Below are 14,629 nucleotides of genomic sequence, written 5' to 3' on the forward strand. Positions count from 1 at the left end.
TTTTGTTTTTTTTAAATGTAAGAATCAAACGGCCTATAGGAGTTACAGAGGGTTATGTTGTGTCATCATTACCACCCCCAGGTAGGATGTTGTTGTCACTGAGGTGTAGCTTATGTCCAGATTTGTTCACCAGGTGAGGTTTGAGGATGAAGTTGACCAACTTTCTGTCGTATTCGTTGTTGACATAGGAGAAGTAGGCATCATGCAGCTTCCCATCTGGTGACAAAAAGAGAGACATTATAACATAGCTTAACTTACTTTTGAGTCAGTGCATTCAATTTAGGTAGGTTAGAACAACCTCAATTCAGTGTCACGATCCTGAGTAAACCCTTTTTACAACCACATATGACAATCATTGCAAGTATATAATAATATACAGTATCTTTGATATGTTCAATACATTGTAACCCCCAATACTGCTTGAATATGCTTACAGGTGCCTACAGATGCCTTATCTTAATTTGATCTTCCTGTTGTTGCCGGAATTTTTCTGCAAATCAGGAAATGCAAACGTGTAGTGTAATTGAGGTTTAAAAAGGCTTCTAAAGTTTTTAATATCAGAATTGATTTGCCCAAATGAAAAATGTCTCCAACCCCTACAAAAAATGTCCATTCATTATAATCCAGATAATAATTCACATTTGCTGTTGCTGGCAAGATTATTTTCCTGCTGTAGCAAACTGGCTCAAATTAAGATCCTACATCTGTACAACTAACCATAGCCCACCTACAGCACAAAGTGGGCTCACACTTCCCATCCCAATGTGTTTTAACCACTGCAGTGGGTTAAAACTTAGGCTCCTGAGTGGCGCAGCGGTCTAAGGCACTGCATCTCAGTACTAGAGGCGTCACTACAGACCCTGGTTTGATTCCAGGCTGTATCACAACCCGCCGTGATTGGGAGTCCCATAGCGCGGCGCACAATTGGCCCAGCGTCGTTTGGGTTTGGCCTGGGTAGGCCATCACTGTAAACAAGAATTTGTTCTTAACTGACTTGCCTAGTTAAATAAAGGTTAAAAAATCCTCACTCCTCACCATTGATCTCATAGTCTCCATAGGAGTTCCTGTACCAGAGTTTGATATTGAGACGACACCTGGAGTAGACAACAGCAGCTATAGTCAGGATCAGGAAGAGACTGATGGCTGCTATCACTGATGCTGTGTGGCTGGGGTGGGCTGTGATCACACAAACAGAAACCAACAAGCCTGAGTCATTAATAATCAGCATATAGTATGTATAAACTGGAAGTGGAAGCCAAAGTGTTGTCCATTAGCTTACTCCAATTAGGGGAGGGTTTTAGGGGAACATAATAAAGGAAAATATATTTGTAAAAAAATATACAGTATAATATATATATTTACAAAAAATATATAGAGAGGATTGAAAATGATGCAGATAATTACATTGGTGGATGCTACTATCTGCAGTATAAAAGCTGAAAATATAAATAAAAAATAGCAGCATATCTGAATCCACCCTGAATTCACCCTGAATTCACCCTGAATTCACCCTGAATCCACCCTGAATTCACCCTGAATTCACCCTGAATTCACCTTGAATTCACCCTGAATCCACTCTGAATTCACCCTGAATCCACTCTGAATTCACCCTGAATCCACCCTGAATCCACCCTGAATTCACCTTGAATCCACCCTGAATTCACCCTGAATCCACCCTGAATTCACCTTGAATCCACCCTGAATTCACCCTGAATCCACCCTGAATCCACCCTGAATCCACCCAGCCTCAGTTATCACACATATTAACGTTTGAAATAAGTATTGTATGCCCACACTAATCTGTAAGTTGCCTTTGACAACATGTCTGATACAGTATAATGTACAGTCCATAAACCCCCCATGGTTTCTTACCGGTATTCTGCAGGCTGAAGTCAGCGGAGGTGTTCCTCACCTCACAGGAGTAGAGGCCAAAGTCAACCTGCTCTTTAACCTGGACCTGCAGCACACTGCTCACAATCATTTGGGATTGGCTGGGAGTCCTGCCAGACAAAAAAAGAAAAAGGTGACCTCTGTATTGTAATTGGTTGGACATTGTGTGTGGGGGGGAGAGAGAAAGCTGAACATGATTTGTTATTTAACCTTATTTTATACAAATAAGTCATGAGTAGATTGTTATTAGCAACGACAACCTGTAGATCAGTGTACATGTGATTTGACAAGGTATCGTGACCTCCTGTTGAACTGACCAGGTGGATGTGTTCTGTGGGTAAAGGCTGAGGTTGAGAGGGGTCCCATCTTTGCTCCAGAGCAGTGTCCAGGAGGTAGCGTCACACCGTTGGTCCGTCTGGTTCCAGGACAGCACGGCTGTACAGTTCAGAGACACAATGGAACCCCGGGTCTCCCACACCTCGGACTGCCCCCCACTGGGCAACTGAAACTCTGGGGCTTGTGTGCACAGGGATTCTGCATGAATTGAATGAATGAACACATTTAACAAACTGAAAATAATATAAAATTCCTCCAGCTAAGTGAAATTCACAATTCCCCAAGCGACTGCAATATTTTACATTTCAATCATTCAGCAGACACTCTTATCCAGAGCAACTTACAATCAGTGCATTCAACTAAAGTAGGTAACACAATCACATCACGATCACTGAAGGCTTCTTCCACAGACATGATCAAAATCAGTGCTAGTAAGAATAAAGAAAGAACCCTGCTATGGTTACTGACTGACTGACTGACTGGTTGACTGACTGGTTGACTGACTGACTGAATAGTTGACTGACTGACTGACTGACTGATTGACTGACTGACTGACTGACTGACTGACTGACTGATTGACTGACTGACTGACTGACTGGATAACTGACTGACTGACTGATTGACTGACTGAAAAGTTGACTGACTGACTGATTGATTGACTGACTGGTTGACTGACTGGTTGACTGACTGACTGACTGAATAGTTGACTGACTGAATAGTTGACTGACTGACTGACTGATTGACTGACTGGTTATTGACTGATTGACTGATTGACTGGATAACTGACTGACTGACTGACTGACTGATTGACTGATTGACTGACTGACTGACTGACTGATTGACTGATTGACTGACTGGTTACTGACTGATTGACTGACTGGATAACTGACTGACTGACTGACTGACTGATTGACTGGCTGACTGACTGATTGACTGACTGACTGAAAAGTTGACTAACTGACTGATTGATTGACTGACTGGTTGACTGAATGAAAAGTTGACTGACTGACTGACTGATTGACTGACTGAATAGTTGACTGACTGACTGACTGACTGACTGAATAGTTGACTGCCTGAATAGTTGACTGACTGACTGACTGACTGATTGATTGACTGACTGGTTACTGACTGGATAACTGACTGACTGACTGGCTGACTGACTGATTGACTGACTGACTGAAAAGTTGACTAACTGACTGATTGATTGACTGACTGGTTGACTGAATGAAAAGTTGACTGACTGACTGACTGACTGATTGACTGACTGAATAGTTGACTGACTGACTGACTGACTGACTGACTGAATAGTTGACTGCCTGAATAGTTGACTGACTGACTGACTGACTGACTGACTGATTGACTGACTGACTGATTGACTGACTGACTGGCTGGTTGACTGACTGAATAGTTGACTGACTGACTGACTGAATAGTTGACTGACTGACTGACTGACTGACTGAATAGTTGACTGACTGACTGACTGACTGAATAGTTGACTGAGTGACTGACTAATTGAATGACTGACTGACTGACTGAATAGTTGACTGACTGACTGAATGACTGACTGACTGAATAGTTGACTGACTGACTGAATGACTGACTGACTGAATAGTTGACTGACTGCCTGAGTGACTGAATAGTTTACTGAATGACTGACTGACTGACTGGATGACTGACTGACTGAATAGTTGACTGACTGACTGACTGAATGAATAGTTTACTGAATGACTGACTGACTGACTGAATAGTTGACTGACTGACTGAATAGTTGACTGACTGACTGAATAGTTGACTGACTGACTGAATGACTGAATTAATAGTTGATTGACTGACTGACTGACTGAACAGTTGACTGACTGACTGACTAACTGACTGCACGACCTAAAAACAATAGTGCCCTTTCATCTCCCCAGCCCAATCTTGTAAGACTGATCCAGCCAACTCGGCAGGCACACTGACTGAAACAAACCTCTTCTCTACAGGTGTAGAAAATGCAAATTAACTTCCTCCCCCCCACCCCAAAGCATATGAAACTAACTCTTAGAGGCACAACAATAGCTTATGAGTTGGCTAGGAACGACAATAGTTTACGGAGTTGGCTAGGAACGACAATAGTTTACGAAGTTGGCTAGGAACGACAATAGTTTACGGAGTTGGCTAGGAACGACAATAGTTTACGGAGTTGGCTAGGAACGACAATAGTTTACGGAGTTGGCTAGGAACGACAATAGTTTACGGAGTTGTCTAGGAACGACAATAGTTTACGGAGTTGGCTAGGAACGACAATAGTTTACGGAGTTGGCTAGGAACGACAATAGTTTACGGAGTTGGCTAGGAACGACAATAGTTTACGGAGTTGGCTAGGAACGACAATAGTTTACGGAGTTGGCTAGGAACGACAATAGTTTACGGAGTTGGCTAGGAACGACAATAGTTTCTCAGTTGGCTAGGAACGACAATAGTTTACGGAGTTGGCTAGGAACGACAATAGTTTACAGAGTTGCCTAGGAACGACAATAGTTTACGGAGTTGGCTAGGAACGACAATAGTTTACAGAGTTGGCTAGGAACGACAATAGTTTACGGAGTTGGCTAGGAACGACAATAGTTTACAGAGTTGGCTAGGAACGACAATAGTTTACGGAGTTGGCTAGGAACGACAATAGTTTACGGAGTTGGCTAGGAACAACAATAGTTTCTCAGTTGGCTAGGAACGACAATAGTTTACGGAGTTGGCTAGGAACGACAATAGTTTACAGAGTTGCCTAGGAACGACAATAGTTTACGGAGTCGGCTAGGAACGACAATAGTTTACAGAGTTGGCTAGGAACGACAATAGTTTACGGAGTTGGCTAGGAACGACAATAGTTTACAGAGTTGGCTAGGAACGACAATAGTTTACGGAGTTGGCTAGGAACGACAATAGTTTACTGAGTTGCCTACCTCAAGGATATTCTATCACAATACGATCACATTTGGTATAACCAAACTTTTGCTGTTAATAGGTTATTACCATATTGTTATATATATATTTGGTTATTACCATGTTATTACCATGTTATATTTATTCGGTTATTACCATTTGTTTAACCCTTTTTTGGTTACTACATGATTCCATATGTGTTATTTCATAGTTTTGATGTCTTCACTATTAATCTACAATGTAGAAAATAGTTAAACTAAAGAAAAACCCTTGAATGAGCAGGTGTTCTAAAACTTTTGACCGGTAGTTTAGGTAGAAGATGTGCCTGGGTAGGTAGGTAGGTAGGTAGGTAGGTAGGTAGGTAGGTAGGTAGGTAGGTAGGTAGGTAGGTAGGTAGGTAGGTAGGTAGGTAGGCAGGTAGGTAGGTAGGTAGGTAGGTAGGTAGGTAGGTAGGTAGGTAGGTAGGTAGGTAGGTAGGTAGGTAGGTAGGTAGGTAGGTAGGTAGGTAGGTAGGTAGGTAGGTAGGTAGGTAGGTAACAGTTTATAATCCTACTTTCCCCAATGTTACATCTGATGCATTTGCTACTCAGCGATTTGCTATTCCGCAAAGTACCCATTTGTCCCATGAGAGAGCTGAGCTGCAAGTAAAAAAAACTGGGTGAAAAAGCAAACAAGTTCACCTTCACGTTCCATTAAATCGACCTGTTCCAGTCACTGTGTAACCAGCAACAATACTGCCCACCTGCTCTGTTGAGTCATAAAGTACTGTTTATAGTCATGGATTACTGTTTATAGACGCTAGTCCTAAATGCCACCCTATTCCCTATATAGTGCATTACTTTAGACCAGAGCCCTATAGAACCCTATTCCCTATATAGTGCACTACTTTGACCAGGACCCAATAGAACCCTATTCCCTATATAGTGCACTACTTTAGACCAGGGCTCATAACCTGGACAATAGGGTACCATGTTGAAAACTATATGCAAAACATTTGCTCAGAACTTGGCTCTGTGCTTTAATTAGCAAATGACGGTATAATTTACAGTAATTTGCTTATTCCATTACATTTTCATAAGAAAGAGGTTGCAGAGTCCCACACATTGGTCTTACTGAAGAGTCATGACGTACAGATCCAGTACCATAGATCTTATTATTTAGAAAGTAGAGTCAATCCAGGAGAAGATGATGGCTATACCTTTTCATTTAAAGTGCGTTGGTGTCCCTGGCTCAAACCGAATGCATGTACATTCTCTACGAAAAAACACTAAGATAACCTCCCCCTGTTTCCCCTCCTGTTCCAGAACAGAGCTGTGTGGATAATAAGGGGGAGAAGGGGCCATATGGGTTTAAAGAGCAGGTGTTCCATAAGGGAGAGAAGGGGCCATATGGGTTTAAAGAGCAGGTGTTCTAGAAGGGAGAGAAGGGACCATATGGGTTTAAAGAGCAGGTGTTCTAGAAGGGAGAGAAGGGACCATATGGGTTTAAAGAGCAGGTGTTCTAGAAGGGAGAGAAGGGACCATATGGGTTTAAAGAGCAGGTGTTCTAGAAGGGAGAGAAGGGGCCATATGGGTTTAAAGAGCAGGTGTTCCATGAGGGGGAGAAGGGGCCATATGGGTTTAAAGAGCAGGTGTTCCATAAGGGAGAGAAGGGGCCATATGGGTTTAAAGAGCAGGTGTTCCACAAGGGGGAGAAGGGGCCATATGGGTTTAAAGAGCAGGTGTTCTAGAAGGGAGAGAAGGGGCCATATGGGTTTAAAGAGCAGGTGTTCCATGAGGGGGAGAAGGGGCCATATGGGTTTAAAGAGCAGGTGTTCTAGAAGGGAGAGAAGGGGCCATATTGGTTTAAAGAGAAGGTGTTCTAGAAGGGAGAGAAGGAGCCATATGGGTTGAAAGAGCAGGTGTTCCATAAGGGGGAGAAGGGGCCATATGGGTTGAAAGAGCAGGTGTTCCATAAGGGGGAGAAGGGGCCATATGGGTTTAAAGAGCAGGTGTTCCATAAGGGAGAGAAGGGGCCATATGGGTTTAAAGAGCAGGTGTTCCATAACGGAGAGAAGGGGCCATATGGGTTGAAAGAGCAGGTGTTCCATAAGGGGGAGAAGGGGCCATATGGGTTTAAAGAGCAGGTGTTCCATAAGGGGGAGAAGGGGCCATATGGGTTTAAAGAGCAGGTGTTCTAGAAGGGAGAGAAGGGGCCATATGGGTTTAAAGAGCAGGTGTTCTAGAAGGGAGAGAAGGGGCCATATGGGTTTAAAGAGCAGGTGTTCCATAAGGGGGAGAAGGGGCCATATGGGTTTAAAGAGCAGGTGTTCTAGAAGGGAGAGAAGGGGCCATATGGGTTTAAAGAGCAGGTGTTCTAGAAGGGAGAGAAGGGGCCATATGGGTTTAAAGAGCAGGTGTTCCATAAGGGGGAGAAGGGGCCATATGGGTTTAAAGAACAGGACATACAGTCAGTTCTTTAGTTCTATAAATCCTTGTTTTTCAGTCTCCTCTGATTTCTTTTGACAACTTCAAATCAAACAGAAATGAATACAGGACAACCATAGAGTAGTTCTATAACAGCCCTAAAAACACCACTGTTAGCAGACAACCATCGAGTATTGATTTGGTTTAGATTTTGAGTAGTTCTATAGCAGCCCTAAAACACCACTGTTAGCAGTTTGAAATAAAATAAAAACTGGTCATTAATTTATCTGCAAGCATACTACTGCCATAAAGAGCAACATCAGATCCCTTTTAGTATCAGCAACCTTTAACTATTTAATCCCCACAGCAGAAAAAGCAACAGGAGTACAGAGATGTCCCCCCTCACTGTCTGTCAGTAGGTACTAAGGTGCTGTGCTGAAAATCTCTCCACTCCCAGAATCCCCCCCCCCCCCCCCCCTTTCGCGTGAACCACGCAATTCTTCATTGCTGCGACTTGCTTGCTAGTTGAGATTTCTGATCACATTAGGCTGCGTTTCATTTTTTTTTTTTTTATGTCGGTTTGATCGCGGAGGGGAGGCACTAGTAACGTCTGTAGTTTTTGGGGGTTGGCTATTTGGCTATACACACATACATTAATTATTAATTTCGGTTGCCTAACACGAAGTTTGTTCTATAGAGGTCGTGCGCGTTCACGCGAACTGTTTGCGATGTAAAAACAATTATAATAAAATCAATCAGAATTAATCCAAGTTGCCTCCTCTGTAATTGTCCTTCCACCTAAAACGTGCCTGATATTGTAAGAATTGATTCGTGGTTGGACCGCCCCGGGTGTATGGCGCAGCCGATACCAACGCGTGACCACTGGCGGTTACCGGGGATGAAAGAGAAACGCGGTCGTTTTCATTGATCTCAGATTCTCAGGTTGTCGAAGTAGCCTGTCATTTCGATCATTTGTAAGGTATTACAAAATATATTCTGCTAAAATCTCCAGTCATCTAATATGATGTAGAATTACATGAAATGCGTGTGCAGCTTCTGTCAGCGCTTCTACACTACTGCTCTGTGCCAAGTGAGGATAATTATTTATTTGACCTTTATTTAACCAGGTAGGCTAGTTGAGAACAAGTTCTCATTTACAACTGTAACCTGGCCAAGATAAAGCAAAGCAGTGCGACACAAACAACAACACAGAGTTACACATAAACAAACGTACAGTCAATAACACAATAGAAGAAATTGCGTGAGGAGGTATGGTAATAAATAGGCCATAGTAGCGAAGTAATTACAATTTAGCAGATTAACACTGGAGTGATAGATGAGCAGATGGTGATGTGCAAGTAGAGATACTGGGGTGCAAAATAGCTCTAAAGGAAATGGATGCAAAGCTTTATTATAAAAGTGCTGTTGTTTTCCTGAGGTTCCGGTACCCCAGAGCCTCGCAGGTCACCCCCATTTCCGGAACCTTCCAATTGACAAATTAAGCACTGCACATACACACAAACACACACTCTGTTTTAACATTCTGTATATGATTTATTATTAACATGATGTAGCACTGAGCTGTATATCCGGGTACAAAGTCCAGATTGGAACAATTGTCGTAGTGTCTGACTGGACTAGAGAAGTCATGACTGAATGACACCGAACGGTTGCAGTGTTGAGAGCAGACAGATCTGTACTTGTCATTGATTGGATGTCTCTTGTCCAACTGATTGGCAACTGTCTCTTATCTTGAAATTCTATTTATTTTAATGAGTAATGTATCTTTAAACAGAGATGGGCTGTTCGTTCGCCATTATGATGCAAGAAGCCGTCACTTTCGTTCGTTTCCTATTGGTGATAAACAACCTGTGCAAAGAATTCCAAACGACACTGCTACATAATGCTTATACCGTCTATACTAATGGAATTTGCTAGAAACTCAAATCATATTCTTCAGCACAATAACGCCCCTCTCGCGCTTTACGCACGTTGATAAATTAGAGCCCCCCCCCCCCCCAAAAAGTCACATTTTCTGATCAATAAAATAACATACAATTTAATCGGTTTTCCGTTTAATCGATTAAACAATATTGTCAATAGATTAAATGACGGAATATAATCTTACCTCCAGCACACACCGACATCCTGTTCAGAACTAAAGTACATGTCAGAATGAAAGCCAACTGGTTCGAAGTCATTTGTAAAGTAAAATCGTTCACTTTCATTCTTATTCCGAGTTTTCAATCGAAAGGCACACGCTATGGTCCTAGGATTATATCGTATCATCCAGCCCCAGTGGATAAAACATTATAGAATTATAGTTAAATAAAAAATAATAACTCCCAAGGCTTGACTCGGTTCAACTGCTCGAAGGACTTCTGTGTACGGGCGGTCACGTGACGTCTCACCTGTTCAAGTCAACTTTCAAGAAGTAGGCTTTCTGCTTAGTCTACTGGTCGCAAATGTACTCGCAACATGCTAAAACGGAACAGGGTTTTTTAAATATAAGAGTCATACCAAGCGAGTTTAAAAATCCAACTGTAGGCTTCACACACTGTAATACACGACTCTGCCCCTATCCACACAGGTACCTACAGTAAAAAGTTACGTAGGTAGGTTGTAATGTGGGTCATTGGTAGTAAAACATTTTTTTTAAGTTTGTCGATTTTTTAGAACTAAAATAAATGTCTTGTTAATGGTGATACAATAATTTGGTGGGAGCTTAACTTGTCCTATTTCACATGTACAAGTGTGTTTTATACACGTGTGAATTGGAAATGTGCCTTCTCCATATCCCAACTCCCCCTGAGACATCCTCAGAGAGTGGGGTCACGGCCGGGGTCACGGCCAGGGTCACGGCCAGGGTCACGGCCGGGGTCACGGCCAGGGTCACGGCCGGGGTCACGGCCAGGGTCACGGCCGGGGTCACGGCCAGGGTCACGGCCAGGGTCAGCCATTATCAACCTCAGGGTTAAGTGCCTCGCTCAAGGGCACATCGACATATTTTTCACCTTGTTGGTATAGTATAGTATAGTATAGTATAGTATAGTATAGTATAGTATAGTATAGTATAGTATAGTGATTTGAACTAGCGACCTTCCTGGTTACTGGCATAAAGCTCTAATCGCTAGGCTACTGTATTCCACGTCCGCAATTAACAAACACAACATGAAACAAAACATAACATGACATAGGCCTATCATAACGTGACAAAACATCATGTGACATGCGATTTCTAATTCAACATGCCTGTACATGTTGGTAAATGTGGTGATTAAACAGAAATACAGCAGCGTAACTTCGTATAAAATACAATTGACTTTTAACAGTCTCCTGCCATCATAAGAAATCACTCTATCTAGGGCCAGAAGTCATTATAGCCAGCATTCAGACAACATGTGACGTAACGTCTGACGTATCATCTTATAATAATGCATTAATAAAGGCAGTAATAAATCTATACATCTGTGTTATTGTTAACAAAGGCATAAACCCAGACAAGAGTGCTCCCTTTCTCCACCCAATCACTGACCGTGTCCCCATAGTGCTGATAGGACCAGTCTACAGAAGACCCTGTGTAGAGACTGGTTATGCCAGTCTACAGAAGACCCTGTGTCGAGACTGATTGGCCAGTCTACAGAAGACCCTGTGTCGAGACTGATTGGCCAGTCTTCAGAAGACCCTGTGTCGAGACTGATTGGCCAGTCTTCAGAAGACCCTGTGTAGAAACTGATAGGAACAGTCTACAGAAGACCCTGTGTAGAGACTGATTAAGCCAGTCTACAGAAGACCCTGTGTAGATACTGATTAGGCCAGTCTGCAGAAGACCCTGTGTCGAGACTGATTAAGCCAGTCTACAGAAGACCCTGTGTAGAGACTGATTAGGCCAGTCTACAGAAGACCCCGTGTAGAGACTGATTAGGCCAGTCTACAGAAGACCCTGTGTAGAGACTGATTAGGCCAGTCTACAGAATACCCTGTGTAGATACTGATTAGGCCAGTCTGCAGAAGACCCTGTGTCGAGACTGATTAGGCCAGTCTACAGAAGACCCTGTGTAGAGACTGATTAGGCCAGTCTACAGAAGACCCTGTGTAGAGACTGATTAGGCCAGTCTACAGAAGACCCTGTGTAGAGACTGATAAGGCCAGTCTACAGAAGACCCTGTGTAGAGACTGATTAGCCCAGTCTACAGAAGACCCTGTGTAGAGACTGATAAGGCCAGTCTACAGAAGTCCCTGTGTAGAGACTGATTAGGCCAGTCTACAGAATACCCTGTGTAGATACTGATTAGGCCAGTCTGCAGAAGACCCTGTGTCGAGACTGATTAGGCCAGTCTGCAGAAGACCCTGTGTAGAGACTGATTAGGCCAGTCTACAGAAGACCCTGTGTCGAGACTGATTAGGCCAGTCTGCAGAAGACCCTGTGTCGAGACTGATTAAGCCAGTCTACAGAAGACCCTGTGTAGAGACTGATTAGGCCAGTCTACAGAAGACCCCGTGTAGAGACTGATTAGGCCAGTCTACAGAAGACCCTGTGGAGAGACTGATAAGGCCAGTCTACAGAAGACCCTGTGTAGAGACTGATTAGGCCAGTCCAAATCAGAGTCAGGCAGGTTCAGGACGGCAGGTAGGTTCAGGACAGGCAGGTAGGTTCAGGACGGCAGGTAGGTTCAGGACAGGCAGGTAGGTTCAGGATGGCAGGTAGATTCAGGACAGGCAGGCAGGTTCAGAATGGCAGGTAGGTTCAGGACAGGCAGGTAGGTTCAGGACAGGCAGGTAGGTTCAGGACAGGCAGGTAGGTTCAGGACAGGCAGGCAGGTTCAGGACAGGCTGGTAGGTTCAGGACAGGCAGGTAGGTTCAGGACAGGCAGGCAGGTTCAGGACAGGCAGGCAGGTTCAGGACAGGCAGGTAGGTTCAGGACAGGCAGGCAGGTTCAGGACAGGCAGGCAGGTTCAGGACAGGCAGGCAGGTTCAGGACAGGCAGGTAGGTTCAGGACAGGCAGGCAGGTTCAGGACAGGCAGGTAGGTTCAGGACAGGCAGGCAGGTTCAGGACAGGCAGGTAGGTTCAGGACAGGCAGGTAGGTTCAGGACGGCAGGTAGGTTCAGGACAGGCAGGCAGGTTCAGGACAGGCAGGTAGGTTCAGGACGGCAGGCAGGTTCAGGACAGGCAGGTAGGTTCAGGACAGGCAGGCAGGTTCAGGACAGGCAGGTAGGTTCAGGACAGGCAGGTAGGTTCAGGACAGGCAGGTAGATTCAGGACGGCAGGTAGATTCAGGATGGAAGGTAAATTCAGGACAGGCAGGCAGGTTCAGGACAGGCAGGTAGGTTCAGGACAGGCAGGTAGGTTCAGGACAGGCAGGCAGGTTCAGGACAGGCAGGCAGGTTCAGGACAGGCAGGCAGGTTCAGGACAGGCAGGCAGGTTCAGGACGTCAGGTAGGTTCAGGACAGGCAGGTAGGTTCAGGACAGGCAGGTAGGTTCAGGACAGGCAGGCAGGTTCAGGACAGGCAGGCAGGTTCAGGACAGGCAGGTAGGTAGGTTCAGGACTGCAGGTAGGTTCAGGATGGCAGGCAGGTTCAGGACAGGCAGGTAGGTTCAGGACGGCAGGTAGGTTCAGGACAGGCAGGTAGGTTCAGGACAGGCAGGTAGGTTCAGGACAGGCAGGTAGGTTCAGGACAGGCAGGTAGGTTCAGGACAGGCAGGCAGGTTCAGGATGGCAGGCAGGTTCAGGACAGGAAGGCAGGTTCAGGATGGCAGGCAGGTTCAGGACAGGCAGGTAGGTAGGTTCAGGACGGCAGGTAGGTTCAGGACAGGCAGGTAGGTTCAGGACAGGCAGGTAGGTTCAGGACAGGCAGGTAGGTCCAGGACGGCAGGTAGGTTCAGGACAGGCAGGTAGGTTCAGGACAGGCAGGTAGGTTCAGGACGGCAGGCAGGTTCAGGATAGGCAGGTAGGTTCAGGACAGGCAAGTAGGTTCAGGACAGGCAGGTAGGTTCAGGACAGGCAGGTAGGTTCAGGACAGGCAGGCAGGTTCAGGACAGGCAGGTAGGTTCAGGACGGCAGGTAGGTTCAGGACAGGCAGGTAGGTTCAGGACAGGTAGGTAGGTTCAGGACAGGCAGGTAGTTTCAGGACAGGCAGGTAGGTTCAGGACAGGCGGGTAGGTTCAGGATGGCAGGCAGGTTCAGGATGGCAGGCAGGTTCAGGACAGGCAGGCAGGTTCAGGATGGCAGGCAGGTTCAGGACAGGCAGGTAGGTAGGTTCAGGACGGCAGGTAGGTTCAGGACAGGCAGGTAGGTAGGTTCAGGACAGGCAGGTAGGTTCAGGACAGGCAGGTAGGTTCAGGACGGCAGGTAGGTTCAGGACAGGCAGGTAGGTTCAGGACAAGCAGGTAGGTTCAGGACAGGTAGGTAGGTTCTGGACAGGCAGGTAGTTTCAGGACAGGCAGGTACGTTCAGGACGGCAGGTAGGTTCAGGACGGCAGGCAGGTTCAGGACAGGCAGGTAGGTTCAGGACAGGCAGGTAGGTTCAGGACAGGCAGGTAGGTTCAGGACAGGTAGGTAGGTTCAGGACAGGCAGGTAGGTTCAGGACAGGCAGGTAGGTTCAGGACAGGCAGTTAGCTTCAGGACGGCAGGTAGGTTCAGGACAGACAGGCAGGTTCAGGACAGGCAGGTAGGTAGGTTCAGGACAGGCAGGTAGGTTCAGGACAGGCAGGTAGCTTCAGGACGGCAGGTAGGTTCAGGACAGGCAGGCAGGTTCAGGACAGGCAGGTAGGTTCAGGACAGGCAGGCAGGTTCAGGACAGGCAGGCAGGTTCAGGACAGGCAGACAGGTTCAGGACAGGCAGGTAGGTTCAGGACGGCAGGTAGGTTCAGGACGGCAGGCAGGTTCAGGACAGGCAGGCAGGTTCAGGACAGGCAGGCAGGTTCAGGACAGGCAGGCAGGTTCAGGACAGGCAGGTAGGTTCAGGATGGCAGGCAGGTTCAGGACAGGCAGGTAGGTTCAGGACAGGCAGGTAGGTTCAGGACAGGCAGGCAGGCAGGTTCAGGACAGGCAGGTAGGTTCAGGACAGGCAG

The 14,629-nt window shown here is 45.8% G+C and overlaps 1 protein-coding gene across 1 annotated transcript in view; it reads right to left on the reverse strand.

Moving 5' to 3' along the window:
* The window catches only part of sigirr (single immunoglobulin and toll-interleukin 1 receptor (TIR) domain), a 15,221-nt gene extending 5,100 nt beyond the window's left edge, over positions 1 to 10,121 (reverse strand). The window contains exons 1-5 of the mRNA XM_071415716.1: positions 9,682 to 10,121; positions 2,208 to 2,424; positions 1,873 to 2,000; positions 1,036 to 1,176; positions 73 to 216 (exon numbers count right to left, since the gene is read on the reverse strand). Coding sequence (XP_071271817.1) covers positions 73 to 216; positions 1,036 to 1,176; positions 1,873 to 2,000; positions 2,208 to 2,424; positions 9,682 to 9,781 — 730 coding nt within the window. The 5' untranslated portion in view covers positions 9,782 to 10,121. The remainder of the gene's footprint in view (positions 1 to 72; positions 217 to 1,035; positions 1,177 to 1,872; positions 2,001 to 2,207; positions 2,425 to 9,681) is intronic.
* Positions 10,122 to 14,629: the final 4,508 nt, after the last annotated feature.

This window comes from Salvelinus alpinus, chromosome 9, assembly GCF_045679555.1.
Source record: "Salvelinus alpinus chromosome 9, SLU_Salpinus.1, whole genome shotgun sequence".
NCBI lineage: Eukaryota > Metazoa > Chordata > Actinopteri > Salmoniformes > Salmonidae > Salvelinus > Salvelinus alpinus.